At 38.3% G+C, this 15,605-nt stretch overlaps 1 protein-coding gene across 4 annotated transcripts in view; it reads right to left on the reverse strand.

Moving 5' to 3' along the window:
• Positions 1 to 1,312: 1,312 nt before the first annotated feature.
• The window catches only part of FAM49B (family with sequence similarity 49 member B), a 98,669-nt gene continuing 84,376 nt past the window's right edge, over positions 1,313 to 15,605 (reverse strand). For 2 of the 4 annotated variants that reach the window (XM_017825247.1, XM_017825248.1), the window contains 9 exons: positions 12,645 to 12,766; positions 10,840 to 10,945; positions 9,671 to 9,807; positions 8,965 to 9,042; positions 8,750 to 8,866; positions 7,572 to 7,651; positions 6,292 to 6,418; positions 4,641 to 4,711; positions 1,407 to 2,203 (listed from right to left, as the gene is read on the reverse strand). In XM_017825247.1, coding sequence (XP_017680736.1) covers positions 2,140 to 2,203; positions 4,641 to 4,711; positions 6,292 to 6,418; positions 7,572 to 7,651; positions 8,750 to 8,866; positions 8,965 to 9,042; positions 9,671 to 9,807; positions 10,840 to 10,945; positions 12,645 to 12,766 — 902 coding nt within the window. In that variant the 3' untranslated portion in view covers positions 1,407 to 2,139. Of the gene's footprint in view, positions 2,204 to 4,640; positions 4,712 to 6,291; positions 6,419 to 7,571; positions 7,652 to 8,749; positions 8,867 to 8,964; positions 9,043 to 9,670; positions 9,808 to 10,839; positions 10,946 to 12,644; positions 12,767 to 15,605 lie in introns of all 4 variants that reach the window. The other 2 variants (XM_017825246.1, XM_017825249.1) reach the window with 2 other exon arrangements.

Genomic DNA, 15,605 nt, shown 5'->3' on the forward strand with positions numbered 1-15,605 from the left:
ACCATGCACACAAGGTGCACTAATGTTTGCCCTTCGAGGTAAACCATGCCATTTCCCAGAGATGTTCCCTAGTAATTCTCAATTCGTTTTCACAAAATCCCAGAATGGGCCAGGTTGGAAGGGACCACAGTGAGTCAGTCTGGTCCACCCTCCCCGCTCAAGCAGGGTTATCCTAAAGCACATGGCACAGGATTGCTTACAGACACTTTTTCAACATCTTCAGTGAGAAAGACTCCACAATCAATCTGGGCAATCTGTTCCAGTGCTTTGCCACCCAAACAGTAAAGTTCTTCCCCATATTCAGGTGGAACCTCCTGTACATCAGTTTCTGCCTGTTGCCTCTTGCCCTATTGCTCGGCATCACCAAGAAGAAACTGCCTCTGTCCTCTTGACATCACCCCTTCAGATACTTATAGACATTAATGAGGTCCCTTCTCAGTTGTCTCTTCTCCAGGCTGAAACAAGCCCATCTCCCTCAGCCTTTCCTCATAAGAAAGATGGCCCAGTCCCTTAGTCATCTATGCTGCCTTCAGCTGGATCTGTTCTAGGTGCTCCAAATCCCTCTTGCACTGAGGAGCTCAGAACTGGACACAGCACTCCAGGTGAGGCCTCACCAGAGCTAAGTAGAGGGGCAGGATCACCTCTCTTGACCTGCTGGCAATGATTTTTCTAATGCACCCCAAGATACCACTGGTTCTCTTGGCCACAAGGGCACTGCTGGCTCATGGACTGGCTCATGGACCCCAGCCTGTACTGGTGCCTGGGGTTATTCCTCCCCAGGTGCAGGACCCTGCACTTGCCCTGGCTTGAATTTTGGTTGGTTCTTCTCTGCCCAACTTCCCAACCAGCTGAGGTCCTTCCGAAGAGCTGCACATTTTCCCCTTTAATTCTTCTCCCAAAAGAACTTTAATTTCTTCACCAATCTATTTAACACTTGTTGCTCTAAAATGCCACATAAAGAAGACACATTATTTAGTACACTGGGATTATTCAGATTTCACACAGTTCAAGTATCTAGATCAACAAGTGTACACACCAGTATACACCCCACCACTGGTAAGCAAAGAGCCTAATCTAGAATGCCATTTCTGATGACCATACTGAGTCAGCACAGGTAGCCAAGATGCAAGTTAATCAGCAACATCCACAGAGATCTATATGGATTGCAAAAAGTTCCTTTCCACAAACTCCATCTGAGTAATACTTCTGGGGACAGGGATGCAGCACAGAGTGGAGAGCAAGAACCCTAAAACATATTGGGCTTAAATCAGTATGGATTAGGCTGGTGGTTACTGGTAATGAAAAAGCAGAGTTTTCACTATATAAAATTTATAAATTTATTTTTTTTGTAAAAATCCAAAGAGCACGAAGACATCTCACTCAAAATACTGGTAAATCAAACCACACTTAGAAAAATGAAAGCTGATTTTATTATCTTATCCACAGCCAATCATTTGACATGAACATGCATACGTAATTTTGCTACGCACACACCACAGTTTAACGTTAGTTATTAAAGGTTAAACATACAACATACATCCTTACAAAAATGAGTCAAAATGCAAACGTAACTTTTAAACAAAACAGTTTTTACTCATTTAAAAAAACTTTTGTGTTGGGTACCATTTTGTACAAACACAGTTAATTTAAACAAATCTGCTTTTAGTTTCCTCATGGTTGCACATGAAAATAAGCTGCAATAGAAAATGAAGTCATCAAGGGATTTTTAAATAGCAGAAGTAGGCAGTCTTGCCATGCAGAAGAAGCAATATTAAATATTAGTTTTTCAAAAAAAGAAAAAAACCACAAGTTTAAAAATATTTAGTTCAAGTCACAAATCTTTCCCCAGTACAGAGAAATCCAAATGCAACGCATAATTAGCTGCCACTTAGGATGGCTATTCTGAAAAGTAGAAATACTTTCCAGAATTGATAAATTTCTTTGATTTGGCACAGAAAAGAAGTCTGAGCTTACTTAGGAACAAGAAAGTGATTAAAAAAAAAAAGGGTAAACAGGAAGAGAGAAAATAAAAAGCAAGAATGAACGAGATAGTAGTTGCAATCACTAAAAAAAAATAAATCTGTGCATCTCAGTCATTGCAGAATACTGTCTACAGCAGGTGCGAATTCCAGGTAATTGTTATTGCAACATGGATTTAATTTGCTTGGAGGTAGTCTCATCATTCAAATGCTTTGTTGTGTACCTAAACACAGAAATAAAAGTTGAGATGAGCATAGATGCTATTGCACTTTGACTTAACAAATATGTAATTTCTTTGTTTATGGCTCAACCCGACTGTACCAGAGCAAAACCCTCAGCCATCGATCCCCACCCAATCCATGGTTACCCAGAGCACAAATCAGACATTCTGATCAGAAAATGCTGTTATCAATCAGAATTATAACCTAGCAGCCTTGCATGAAGAGGAATTCAAAAGCCTCAGCTGGACATTGGCTTCTGTGCTCATAGTTCATTTCATAGTAAACTCATATTATCACTTGTGACAGACTAACATCAGACTGACTCTGAGGTCTCTGCCCACAGGAAACATCTTGAAATAAAAGAGCATCAGAAACTTCTCTTCAAAACTTCGAGTGATCAAACTTTCCTAAGATCCCTCGACGACAATGGATTTAATAATTTTTCAGCCTAATTTCAGCTTTATTTCCTGCTTAGTTAAATGACTGCTGCTAAAACTAGAGAACATATGTGCTTATTTCAGCCCCCCTCCCCTTTGAAATTCTCTAGGACAATAGCACATTTTTAAATCCCTAAAAAAAGCTTAGTTACCTCTATTTTTAAAAGGGAGTAATGTATATCCTTAATATCGGCTTCTTTGTATGATTAATTTCCCTGATCTCCCTTCCTAACTAATCTAAAAGCAAATAAAAACTTATTCTGTAATTTAACATGTTAAATTAGCACTTCCATTGTTATCCACAACTGCAGTGATATTTACTTGTTCACTTGAAGAATATATAATTACTTTTTAGTTAGGAAATTAATATCAATGTAGATTTCTGCACTCTTTGGTAATTTATATTTTCCACAAACAAGCAGTCTAAGGTTTTCTGAAATCCTGAAAAGTTACCATACTTGGTATTCTGCCCATGTGAAAAAGCTGAACATGACTACAATGCCCATATGAATTTCAAATTACAAACAGCTGATCTCCTTCCAAAATCCTTACCACCTTCCATTTGCTTTTGAAACATATTATCTCACTCTTGAGGAAACATGAGGACTTCTAACACTCCTCCAGAATCAAACACTTAGATTTGGACTTAACTTGCATGACATCATCTTGAACCTGCTTTCATCACACAGCAGCTCACCCCCACATCTCTTCCTAACATTGCCAAATGTGATCTAAAGAAACATTTGAACATCCTAGCCAAATGACTAATCAAGTGTATGAAACCAAGACTGTTGAAGCATCCATGGGTGGAAAGGGTTGGTGTAGGGAAAGGTCAGAGTCAGCACGGACTGAATTTACACTGCTAACCACAAAGTGAGTGAGCAAGAACCCGAACTATACCTTCCATGTACTTTACGAGTGTCAATAAAGATGGGAAAAATGAGGTACCCGTAAAGACTGGTGTTCATTTTTAACTGCAATCACAACAAACTAGCCAGAAAATAAATGCTAATGCAGTCTTCTCCCTCCAGAAGCTTGTGTTTTTACTGATCACCATCTCAAAGGCTGATCAAGTAAGGAAGTTCAGAAACGATCAACAACATCATTTTAGCATAGAAATACTCACATGAAGTCTCAAATTAAGTGTAGATTTTTTCATTTAATTAATAATCTGAAACAACTTTGCAAATGAATCCACTTACACCACCACATCATTTCACTTCTTACCATATCATAACACAAAAAAATAAAGAGAGGGCAAATGAAATTAAAGCAGTTTCACTATAGATAAGAAAAAGCAATCACAAATGCACATTTTCAGGCAAGACAAACTAAAGCTTCCACATTCCAAAGCAAGCACATGAGTAACAACATCCAGTTACACTTATCTGTTACCAAAGTAATATGATACTTTTCCAAGTAAGGACAAGAACCTTTTTGCCTGTAACATTTTGGCATCTTTTGCCACTCCTCCAGTGCTGGACACCCATGCAAAGAACATGTTTCTGACTATAGATACAGCTTTATGACCCAAATTAGAAGGTTTCAGGTTCATGGCTGGGCTTCGCGAATGAAGATTTGGGATGGTTTTAGATTAATACACTGAATTATTAACTTTTCCTTACTTCTCCAATTAGTACGGCAAATTTTTGTCCCATCTGTTCTAAAGCAAAAGCATTGAGATTTGTGCCTTAAGTACTTTCTGAAAGAGGAACAATTAATAGTTACTTGCCACACCATACTGACTCATTCTTAGCCTGCATGCAGGTATGTACACAAAAAGCTATCTTAGAATGACAACTTCAGGTTTACAACCCAGCTGTTAGAACTGGCTTCCTCATGCACTCTCATCCCAAGGCACTTGGAAGGCAAGCCTGCAATAATCACATTCACCCTTCCCTGTAACAGTGACTGATTACTCTGCTGCTGAAGAAAATGCCCCGGACAATTAATGAAATTTCATATCAAAATATTAACAAAATCTAAACCAAAAAAAGAGTACCTGAGAGCATTTAGAAGGCCTTCTACACTGTTAGGAGGCTGGTCTTTAAGAACTTTGATGCATCCTTTCATCTAGGAGTTAAAATAAGATACAGTTTTTTTCATGCTAGTACCTTCTGAGTTTACAGAAATGTTTTATATTCAGTTTATCAAAAAGAAAAAAATAAGTATTTAAAAACAGCAGCACCGTAAAGACATTTTCTGGATATTAGAAAGGAATTAAGCTTTCAGTATGATATTTTCCTATGACAGACTGGCTTAGCTACTTAAAAAGCTGCATTCTGAGTGCACCCTCAGCAAAGTTTGCTGATGACACCAGGCTCTGTGGTGCAGTCAACACGCTGGAGGGAAGGGATGGCATCCAGAGGGACATGGACATGCTTGAGAAGCGGACCTGTGTGAACCTCATGAAGCTCAACAAGTCCAGGTGCAAGATCCTGTACCTGGGACAGGGAAATCCCAAGCATAAATACGGGCTGGGCAGAGAACGGATTGGGAGCTGCCCTTAAGAGAAAGACCTGGGGGTGTTGGTGGACAAACAGTTCAACATGACCCTGCAAAAAAACCAAAAAGCCAAACATGTCCTGGGCTGCGTGGGCAGCAGGTCAAGGGAGGCAATTCTCCCCCTCTGGACCCAGCTCTGGGGTCCCCAATTCGCCCTGCTGGAGCGAGTCCAGAGGAGGCCATGAAGATGCTTCCAAGGCTGGAGAACCCCTCCTTTGAAGACAGGCTGGGAGAGTTGGGGTTGTTCCGCCTGGAGAAGAGAAGGCTCTGGGGAGACCTTATAGCACCTTCCAGTACCTAAAGGGGGCTACAAGAGAGCTGGAAAGAGACTTTTTACACAGGTTTGGAGTGATAGCATGAGGGAGAATGGCTTTAGACTGCTACTCCATCCCTGGAAGTGTTCAAGGCCAGGCTGGACAGGGCCTTAAGCAACCTGGTCTGGAGGAAGGTGTCCCTGCTCATGGCAGGGGGGTTGGCACTAGGTGATCCTTAAGGTCCCTTCCAACCCAAGCCATTCTATGACAACTTCAGACAATGCGACTTTCATGTCAAGCTCTGCTTTATAGACCTTAGGAAAAAAAGAAGGAAACTGTAAACAAAAATACCTGTTTATCATAAATCCTTTAAGAATTACTACATTCAGTCAGTGAAATAATGACCAACCCTGTAGTTACTACAATAGGATAACAGACCATTTTAAACAACCATGAAGCCACATACAGTAACAGCATGTATTCCACAGACTTATGAACTAGCAGCAGAAAGTTAAACATTTGAAAGCTGGTGGATTATGAACTGAGCTATTTACCAGGCAGTGAGGAACAAGCCAGATGCCGTTGTTGTTTTCAGTCATTCTGATTTGGATCTTTCAGCACAACCACTATTTACAAGTATTTTAAGACACTACCTGAATTCCATAAAAACAGATTTTTCATGCCTAAAACCGATCATTTACATGACTGAAGGCCTAGCTTGTATTTCTCACTACTTAAATATATATTTTTGCTCACAGCTACCACTACCCATTTAGCATCAATCCAACTTATCCAATCCAACATCTGCTACTAGAACTTGAAAGACAGAAAAGGAACCTACACACTTTACACAATTTAAATACTCAAGAGATTATTTAGCAACAATAAACTTACATCAATTTTTGAAGTTTTGGCAAAAGCGCCCACTGGATGCACGTGGTCATAGAGTATGATGACACCCACCATTACCCTCAGACAGAATGATACTGTTTCCTCATTTGTAAACCTGCTTCTATATTCACTGTAATTTAAAAACACAGGTTATCTATGAAACACAGGATAAGAGTACATACTAGTAACACCCAAAATAAGATTAAAGAGAAAAATTCTACTATAAGTCCTCAGAGAACAAAAAGAATCCCCTGCCAAAAAAATCCAAATCCACCAACCCCAAGCTTTTGGTAGTTTTCTTTTTTTCCTTTCAAATCAGAGAACAGCTTAGAAAGAGTTACCTGAAGATTAAAAAAGATTCTCAAACCTAAAAGAGGACCCGGCTGCTAAAAAGATTAACTTTGCTTTCCTACACTTTTCCCTGCCACCCTATAATACACACCCAAACTTCTGACTCAGGGGGAAAAAAAAAGTAAAGAAAGAAAGCTAATGAACAACATTTAACTACTTTCTTGAATGGAACAGTCCGTTCCTAAGAAGGGTAAGAATATAAATGTTTGGAGCTCTTAATGTACTTCAAAACATACATGCTGTGGTATTTGGACAGAAAATTATTTAAATAAGACACAGCTCACGTGCAAGTAATGTTACCAGTGCAAAACTATTTAGAACACAAAGAAACAGATAAAATAAAAAAAACAAACCAAAAGAACAACAAAAAACTCCAAACCAACCAACCAAAAAAAAAAACCAAAATCAAAACCCAAAGTTTACTCTGACTTTTTGATCATACTCCCAGTGCCTCTCAAACATATAGTAGACAACAGACTGCCTTCAAGCCTAGAAATCGCCTCTTAATTCCCCAGACAGGGGCACTGTCATTTTGTTACAGCCATCAGCTGGGCCAGCCCACAAGGACATACCGTCTAGCACATTGCCCACAGCCCCTCTTTCAGGAGGCCCTAGGCAATCATGCTCAAATAGTCTATTTCTCTGAATTATACATGAGAAAACCACTTATAAAGAGTGCCAAGAGGTTGTCTAGCTTCCATAGCCATGCTATTTTTAAATATTAATACGTTCAGAAAAGTAGACCGCATGATTTGCATGACTAGCAAAATGAGACAATGTAGTTTCATGTCAAGGTAAACAACTAGGCTGGTAAAAAGAAAACACCATAGTTCCTAATTACCTCAATTATATTTCTTTCACCTTATGCATCACAAGTCACGGCTGAGATACAGACATGACTCAGACCCAGTACAAGCACTGTTTATACTCACGGGGTTTCCAGCATGACCCTGCACACACTGGCCATGGTGCTTAAGCAATCTGTTGTATTCTCTATTGGTAAATTTTTATTCTGCAAAAGAAGATTAACAATTTCCAATTCATTTATTGTGAAATATTGTGCTACAAAACCTAAATCAAATCAGTGATCTGCTGGCATGGCACCATGGGGGAATTAAAAACATCAATACAACTATGGTAAGTCAGGTAGTCTTGCACTGTTTTTTTTAAAATGTTACCATATAGGTTAGCAACTTCCAGAACAAGGTCTAACACACAGGTTTTGCTTGCTTAGTGTAGTCAAAGAACTACACTATTGACATTACAGACTTTGGGTAAATTTTAAAGGACTCATCTAACTTGCTCCTTCAAGACAGAAATTTCTATAGCCAAATATATTCATCTGCTGTAATAGTGAAAAATTGCAGCAGACGAACATCACAAAGAAATATAAAACAAGAGGTCAATTTTCTTGAGGCATTTCAAGTATAAAGTGGAACTTAGAAAAAATATTAAGACAAATATATCTTTGCATTAATCATGTAACATACAATTATTTTTAATTAAGAAATAGTGTGCATTCTTTGCATGTAAGCCAAAAATCATCACAGTTACCAGAAGGCAAGCACAATACTTGCAGTGACTGGATTTTACTACCAATATTTATCTAGGTAATTAAGCATAAATAGTGTCAAAATGTTGGAATACTTTTCCCATTCAGGATCCTCCTGTTTTGCAATAATGTAGTATTCTTGACTTTACACAGTGTAACCTTCTCTCAGGAAGGAGAAAAGGAAGCTACATTTCAATTCCATTCCTTATTTCAAGCACACAGAATCAAACTGTTTCACTTTCAATTTTCTGTAATTTCTGCTCTAAACCACCACCAAAATGGAGGCAAAATACTTACCTGTCCCCCTCCCTCTTTGAGGAAAGGTATCAGCACTGATGTGACACTATGCACTAACTTTGGTGACACAAAAAGTGGCTGAAGTCGCTAACCTCTACAGCACCTGGGAAAAGACACTTCACATTTCTTGAAGCTTCAAAAAAAACCAAGTTTGGTTTCTAGATGCCAAATTAAGCCTGGTAGAAGTTTTGTGTTCCAAATAATGCCTGGCCCTGTGGTGCTCTGAAGCACACTATCCAGGGCACACATTTACACTCTTACCTCTGACACAAACTTTGTGGTAGCATCACTTAAGGTTTTCAACATTGGCGTTGCTTCAGCGTAAAATAAAGACATCCTGTTTGCCAACTCGTTATTTACTTCATTTTCTCCCTCTGCCTACAAAACGGAAGGAAAAAAAAATTTAGTTGTTCTGTACATGAAGAAGAGAGGTGGTAGCATAAGATTATATGTCATCTCCTCCAAGGGTTACCTACTGGGACATTGTTAATCCTCATACGGCTCAGAGTTCTTCTATAGTAGCTGAAGTCATTCTGTATAGCAGGATTTGTCATCTATATAGATATGGAAGCAAGAGAGTTGTAACAAATTCGAGAAAAATAAGGACAAGTGTTCATAAAATATAATACTCCAAATAAGAAAATATTTGGCTTCCTCTAGTAAAAAGGCCTGTGACGTATTGGGAACTGATAACCACAAAGTAAAGCCTTCTGGTTAGTTTCTCAGATTTTGCAAAACAAGATCTAACAGGAAAAAGAAAAGGAGCAGGAGACAGAAATTAGCAGGCTGAAAAAAAATTGCTTTCCTAGTTTGACTCCAAGGATCAGACCAGCAAATTAATAATCATTTCATCTTAGTTCTTTGCACATTAGCAAGAAAATAGCTGGACTATGCATGTGCGCAAACTAAGAGTAGCAGCAGTATCCCAAGAGATATGCCAAATTTGGATGAAGAAACATGATTAATATGAACTGAAATATAACAAGTGCCTAAAGCAAATATGTTATTTCATCTCTTTCCAGTCTAATCTAACTCTAGGTCATGCAAGCAAGCCAAGTACACTAGATCTTTGAGTATGTACTGCACACTCTGTTCTAGAAGAGAACACAACTGGATTGCTTCAGTAAACAGACCTGGCTTCTTTTTGCCAGCCTTTGTGCTTACAAAACTACGAGTTCTTACCTTGAGCTCATCAAATCGGAGTGTAAAGTGAAGAATTTCTGCAAACTGCTTCGCGAGAGCCTGCTCTCGCTCCAGGTGCTGCGTTGGGGAATAGGGAGTGCTCGTCAGGGCTCCCAACAGGCCTCGCAATCCTGCCTCTAAAACGACAGGACAGTATTTTGCCATATACAACTGCATCTGCTTCTCGTATCTCTATTGGTTGATATCCTGCATGCTAGACTTAAAATACACATCTGCCAAAATACATGCTGGTTAATATAAGCAATTAATTGCTTATTTATGTGTCATTGTTGTCATATTTACTTACAAACTGCTCTACAGACTAAGTCACACTGGCACTGAGAGCCACAAAAAAAAAGTTCTTGAAAAGCTTCATCTGCAACATTTGTGTAAGACATATTTCAGTAACCTGTGTTAGCAGACTTAAGCCTTTAAGATAACACAGAATTCAAGAGGCACATAACTATAAGCAGAAGTCATGTCTTACGATAAACTCAATCCACTTCCTGTTCATCTTCTTGAGAAAAATGCCTCACCTCTTTAACAAAGCAGAACTTGTCTGCAAAAAGTTTCCATGTTTTGAACTCATTTTTTCATGACCTACGCTAATAACTCTGATTAAAAGTGAGATAACAACAGATAGTTTGTGAAAAAACAAGTCTAATAGGTATAATCAGCTTAGCCACCACATCAGTCAAGTTGGTTTCATAAGAGGTATGAAGCACCATCTTAAGTATTGCAACTCTGTGAACCAAGATCAGGCATTTCCACAGACCAAATTATTTCTGGTGTTTAGGGACAAATTATACAGACACTTTTAAATTCTCTTGGTAGGAGAAACATTAACAGGACTAATTCCCGGATTATTTAGTCCACTAATTTTCAAACAATCAGTGGTTACTGCTTTCTGGAGTTACTAAAGGAGTAGGGAAGGAGGATGACAAGCATGTTCCCATTCTCTCTCTCCTTTCAGGTACCCACTGAAGCAAGTCTGCTGTTGCATGCAAGAAGGTAGTACACAGATATAAATAAGATCCAATCCAGTGTATAGAAGGAATCTACGCAACATAACCTTTTTTCTATTAAGGAGCTGACCTAGATGTGATCACATATGCCAAATATACTAATTAATGAAGACAAAAAACACAAGTTAATACCTTTCTACTTACCTAGTCTTTGAGAAAATTCATAGAATTTCTTTAGTTTGCCTACTAGTGGCACAACTGCACCCCATGCCTTCTCTTGCAGCTTCTCATCATTGGGATGCTGTATTGCCTTAAATTAGAAAAGGAGAGGAAAACAGTATGCTTAGATTAAGAATAACTGATGCACTGCTGACTAAAAAAATTATTAAAAAACCTATGCAGGACAATTGTTTGAAGATCTAATAACCAAAAATTCTACCTACTGAGAGGTTTTCCAGTTGAGAGACAAGCCTGTACTAACCCAAGTCTGTTCCAAAAAGGTCTAAGTAATTGTGTTGAAAGTAAGTATCCTGAACAGGAAAACAACGTGGAGAGAGTAGAAAGAAATTGTTAAAAATAAAGCTACTCAGATAAGAAAATTTACATAACCAGACCTCATTAATTAAAATCAACAATTTCACTGTGGTTCCTCCCAGCAAAAAAGTTTAGTAATTAAAGCCTCATCCTAATGTTGGTATCTATCACCAACTCCTGAATTTGTGCAGGAAAAAAAAAATCAACAACTTTGCTGTGAAATTCAGGCTAAATATTACAGTAGGAGCATTTAAGCATAATCAACAACATAAAGCACCACCAGGACATGGTGTGCACCGGATCTTTGAGGTATATATGCATAGATCTTGTTTTTACAGTAAACTTCCCAAACAGAATACTTTAAATTCAACCTCTCTAGGTTTTTAAGATAGAAACTCGACTACTTAGCAACTGAAAATATACTAAGAAAAGAGAAATAAAAATGTTCATAACTCTCCTGCTGCATCTTCAGTGTCAACTCCTTGATTCTGAAATATGTTTTGGTCAACCCTGGACTGTAAGTTGCATCACACTCCTCTCTGGTCCCTAGAAAGATTCCTTCCTGAGATGTCTCCCTCCTCTCAGGAGTGCCTCTCTTTTCTCCAAGAGAGCTGCAGGCTTCCTCACTGAGCCATGAATTCCTGGCTGATCCTACAGCCTCTCCCTGATCCTGCTCCTTCCTTGAAGAACAAGTAAGCCATCTCCCCTCCTAAGGTTTTTTGTGTGACACAGTTACCCTTCTTAAAACTACTTGATGAATTCAATGGAGAAAAAAACTCTCAAAGCTGAATGTCTATGAGTATCTCAATGTTGTCTGGAGAGAGCAGAGAGCCCTCCTATCTAATACTATTTCTTAAGGGTATGTTACAGTAACTCCTCACTTCAGGATTAGAGCAGCCCTCATTGCTGCATGTGAGGAAGAAAGAACAGAGGTTGGGAAAGGATTTATCTCACCCTTTTTTAAACATAGAGAAAAAAATGGACTGACATTCTGTACAGAAACTTTGCTTCTCCAAAAGTCTACTGTAGTAAATAAAAGCCAACTAAAAGGGATTGAAAATGAGATGTCTTTTGTGTTAGGATTACCACACCAGACTTCTCCAATTACTGCACAAGAAGATGCCAGCACTACTCAGTATTGCACTGTAGTCACACCACGTTCTTTCTAAATTCACTACTAACTCAAGAAGAGCTCATGTGGGAACACAAAGAAAAATCAATAGCAACAATTGCCTGAAAAGTTTGAGAAGCATCATTTGCTATTACACATGTGGATTAATACGACTGAAACAAGCGACATCTGTTTCGCTGTTAAAAAGAAACATTCCAGAGCAGAAATTCAAGATAGTGATTTTAATAGACAACATGCTCTGCCAAAACAGCTCCTGCAAGCAAAGTTAAAACCCAGCAGTATTTGGTTAGGATCAGACAATGAACAACCACAGGTTGTGCACAATTGTAACGCTCTAGCTCACCTCTCGTATTTCATGGCCAGCTCCTCTATATGACTGCAAGTCTTCCAGTATTCCTTCTGCATCCTTTAACACTACATTCACCTGATTATAAATTTCCTTTTCAGATTCTGTAGGTTGGGCATCTAAACAGCAGAACATATTACATGCATATATATATATTTAACAACAATGTGGAATTCAATAGGCACACCATCACCTATGGGAAAATTCTTCATGCAGCAACTCATCAAGAATTTCCATTCCCTGAAGAGCTACTACAATGTCTGAGGAACTCCAGGAGAGTAATTTTATTCATTTTAGTAGTCTCTTAGCTTCATTTACCATCCCAAAAACCCACCTGGAATCTATCCTTCCTGACTTATTTAAAACTGAGTTAGGAGAAGAAATCCTGATGAGTTGTCTTCATGACTATGATATAATTTCACCTTGGGGTACAGTACAGGCTCACTGGAAGAGATTTAGGTAAGCACTCAGACACACTCACTGCAGATAGCAGAGGTGTCCCTGTCTATTGTTATCTAGGAACATTGCATCAGGTCATTTCCCATCTTCTCTGCCTCATCTTTAACTAGCTGGGAAAGGAGTCATATCTTTTACTTTTAAATATAATTAATTCTCAAAACATATTCTTTATTGCACTCATTGCACAGAGTTGAGAACAAAAAGATCTCGTGTGAGCTTTTGGGTTTTTTTTTGTCCTGTCTTTAAAGACATATGCTGTGTCTCAGGTTTTGTATAATTAATAAGGACTTCCCAAATGCATATTTGATCATAAATTCAAAAAGCTACACATATACTTTTAAAGAAAGGCAAATCTGTACAAAGTATGTTTTGAGAAGAATCAACAAAAGGCTTTAACCTTTAAAAAGAATCACCTAGTACAAATATCTTGGACATGGTTTACCTGAAATGAAATACTTTTTTTTTTTTTAAACTTTGATGGAATCTACAAGGTTAGTTCCTTTTACACTAATATTTAAAAAATAATTGTTAGTTACTGAAGCTTTTTTAAGAAAAAAAACAAACAACAAGAAACCCCCACTTTTATCTTTACATGGGGAAAATATGTTATGAAATAAATATCATTGTATTTCAGTTCACTATTTCCAATGCCAAAAATCAGGGTGTTAACAATAGATTCTTTTTTATAGGGACAAACAAAAGCTATCTAAGGACAATATATTCTCATGACTTTGTGCAGTTTAAGGAGTCTGGAAAATGTCTTTTTAATAGTGCTTTTTCCATGACCCATATGTACAATTTCCTATGGAAGTTAGGTAAATCTTTACATTTGAAATAAAACCACCACAGTATTCTAGTGTTTCACACTAGAAAAACACAAGAGAAAATGAAGTTTGTATTAGGAGAAAACAAATTTCACATGCATTGCCTGTATGGATTTTTCTGTAATTTTTGCACAATACTTCTTATTTTTATGGTTTATTGCATAGACAGTCTGTGTTATTGGCAAATATGCCTACATATAGACCTTGCAACAGTTTAACTGACATTTTAAGAAACATCAAGAATTAGCACAGGTTAAAAAAAAGCTGGTCACTCCTTTAAAAATAAATAAATAAAAGAGCACCACATTGATTAGGCATCGAGTAAAAGTGGCCAGTGCTTTTCAGATCATCACAAAGGTCACATAATTTTGAAAGCTGCTGAAGACTGCTGTAAGAAATGAAGACAAAAAATGAGGGAAAAGAGCAGACAGGGAAGCACCAGTTGACTGGCAGCAGTTCATGCACGAACATGAAATGCTACAGTGAAATACAGACTAAAACGTGAAGCTCTGTAGCATTCCAGATTGTGTTATTAAATAATGCAATCAAGACTTGTCACTTGGATCGTCTCACACTGAGTACATCTCCTGCCTACTTAATTTTTCATGCCATTTTTTCTTTACCCTGTGTAGTAAGGAGACCTCATTTTTCAACATTGGGAGGGCAGAGCAGAAGGGCCCACAAGAACTCCTGCTCCTCATTTCAAAACACACCAACAAGCAGAGCAGCTGCAGTTCTATGACCCTCCACGAAACAAAAACCATCTTCCAGATACAATTTTAGTGGTCTTCACTGAACAGCTGGCTGGGCAAGTCAACACCTTCATCACTCCTGATAGTATAGGATGTAATCAGCCAACTACTGCAATTCATTTCCCTAAAATGTTCCAGGAAACCTAAACCAATTGTTTATACTTAATTTGTTGGGGTAGTGGTTTTTTTGTTTGTTTGTCTGCTTGTTTGTTTTGACTATTACCAACTTCTAAATATCAAACTGTTTTAAAACCCAGTAGGTACTGAGTTATTTATTTTGGTATGTATTTCATCTTGGACCTTTCATTTGGTGGACCTAGTCCTCTCCAATAAAAGAAATCTGTAAACCTGATTTGTCCCAACTAATTTCCTCTGCCATCTGTAATTTTTTTTCCACCTAGAAGAGAGCTCAATTTTAAAAAGCAAACTTGAATTCTTTTATAATCCCTTCAGAATACATTTAAGATCTTACTAGGATAGAGATAAAAAGGATGATACAGAAAATCTTCAAGACCTAGTGATGGCTGACCCAGAGCAAATGGTTTATTTGCTTCTCAGTGCTGGTCAGGGCACTGTATTCTGAAAGCCCATCACAGGTGGAGAAAGAGGGTCCCTCTTCCTAAGCACAGTTGTCACCTTGACTAGATCAAGGTCCCAATCCCATATTATGGGAATAGCATCCCTCAGTATGTACCTGAGGACTGAACCTACAGGACTTTGGCTCGAGAATCACTAATTGTGGAACTCGTTTTCCTCAATGTGGAGGGCACAGAGCAGGAAAGGGAGTTGTACTTCTAGAGTTACTCTTGGCAACTAAGAAAAAGCAGCCAGCAATGCCAGGCATCCAAACAGGAGGATGAAGGAGACAAAATGTCAGGGATTTCCCTTTTCCCCACATTCATTTAAGTTCCTGCTACAATGTT

The sequence above is a fragment of the Lepidothrix coronata genome, unplaced genomic scaffold (genome assembly GCF_001604755.1).
Source record: "Lepidothrix coronata isolate B3197 unplaced genomic scaffold, Lepidothrix_coronata-1.0 Scaffold117, whole genome shotgun sequence".
In the NCBI taxonomy this organism is placed as follows: domain Eukaryota; kingdom Metazoa; phylum Chordata; class Aves; order Passeriformes; family Pipridae; genus Lepidothrix; species Lepidothrix coronata.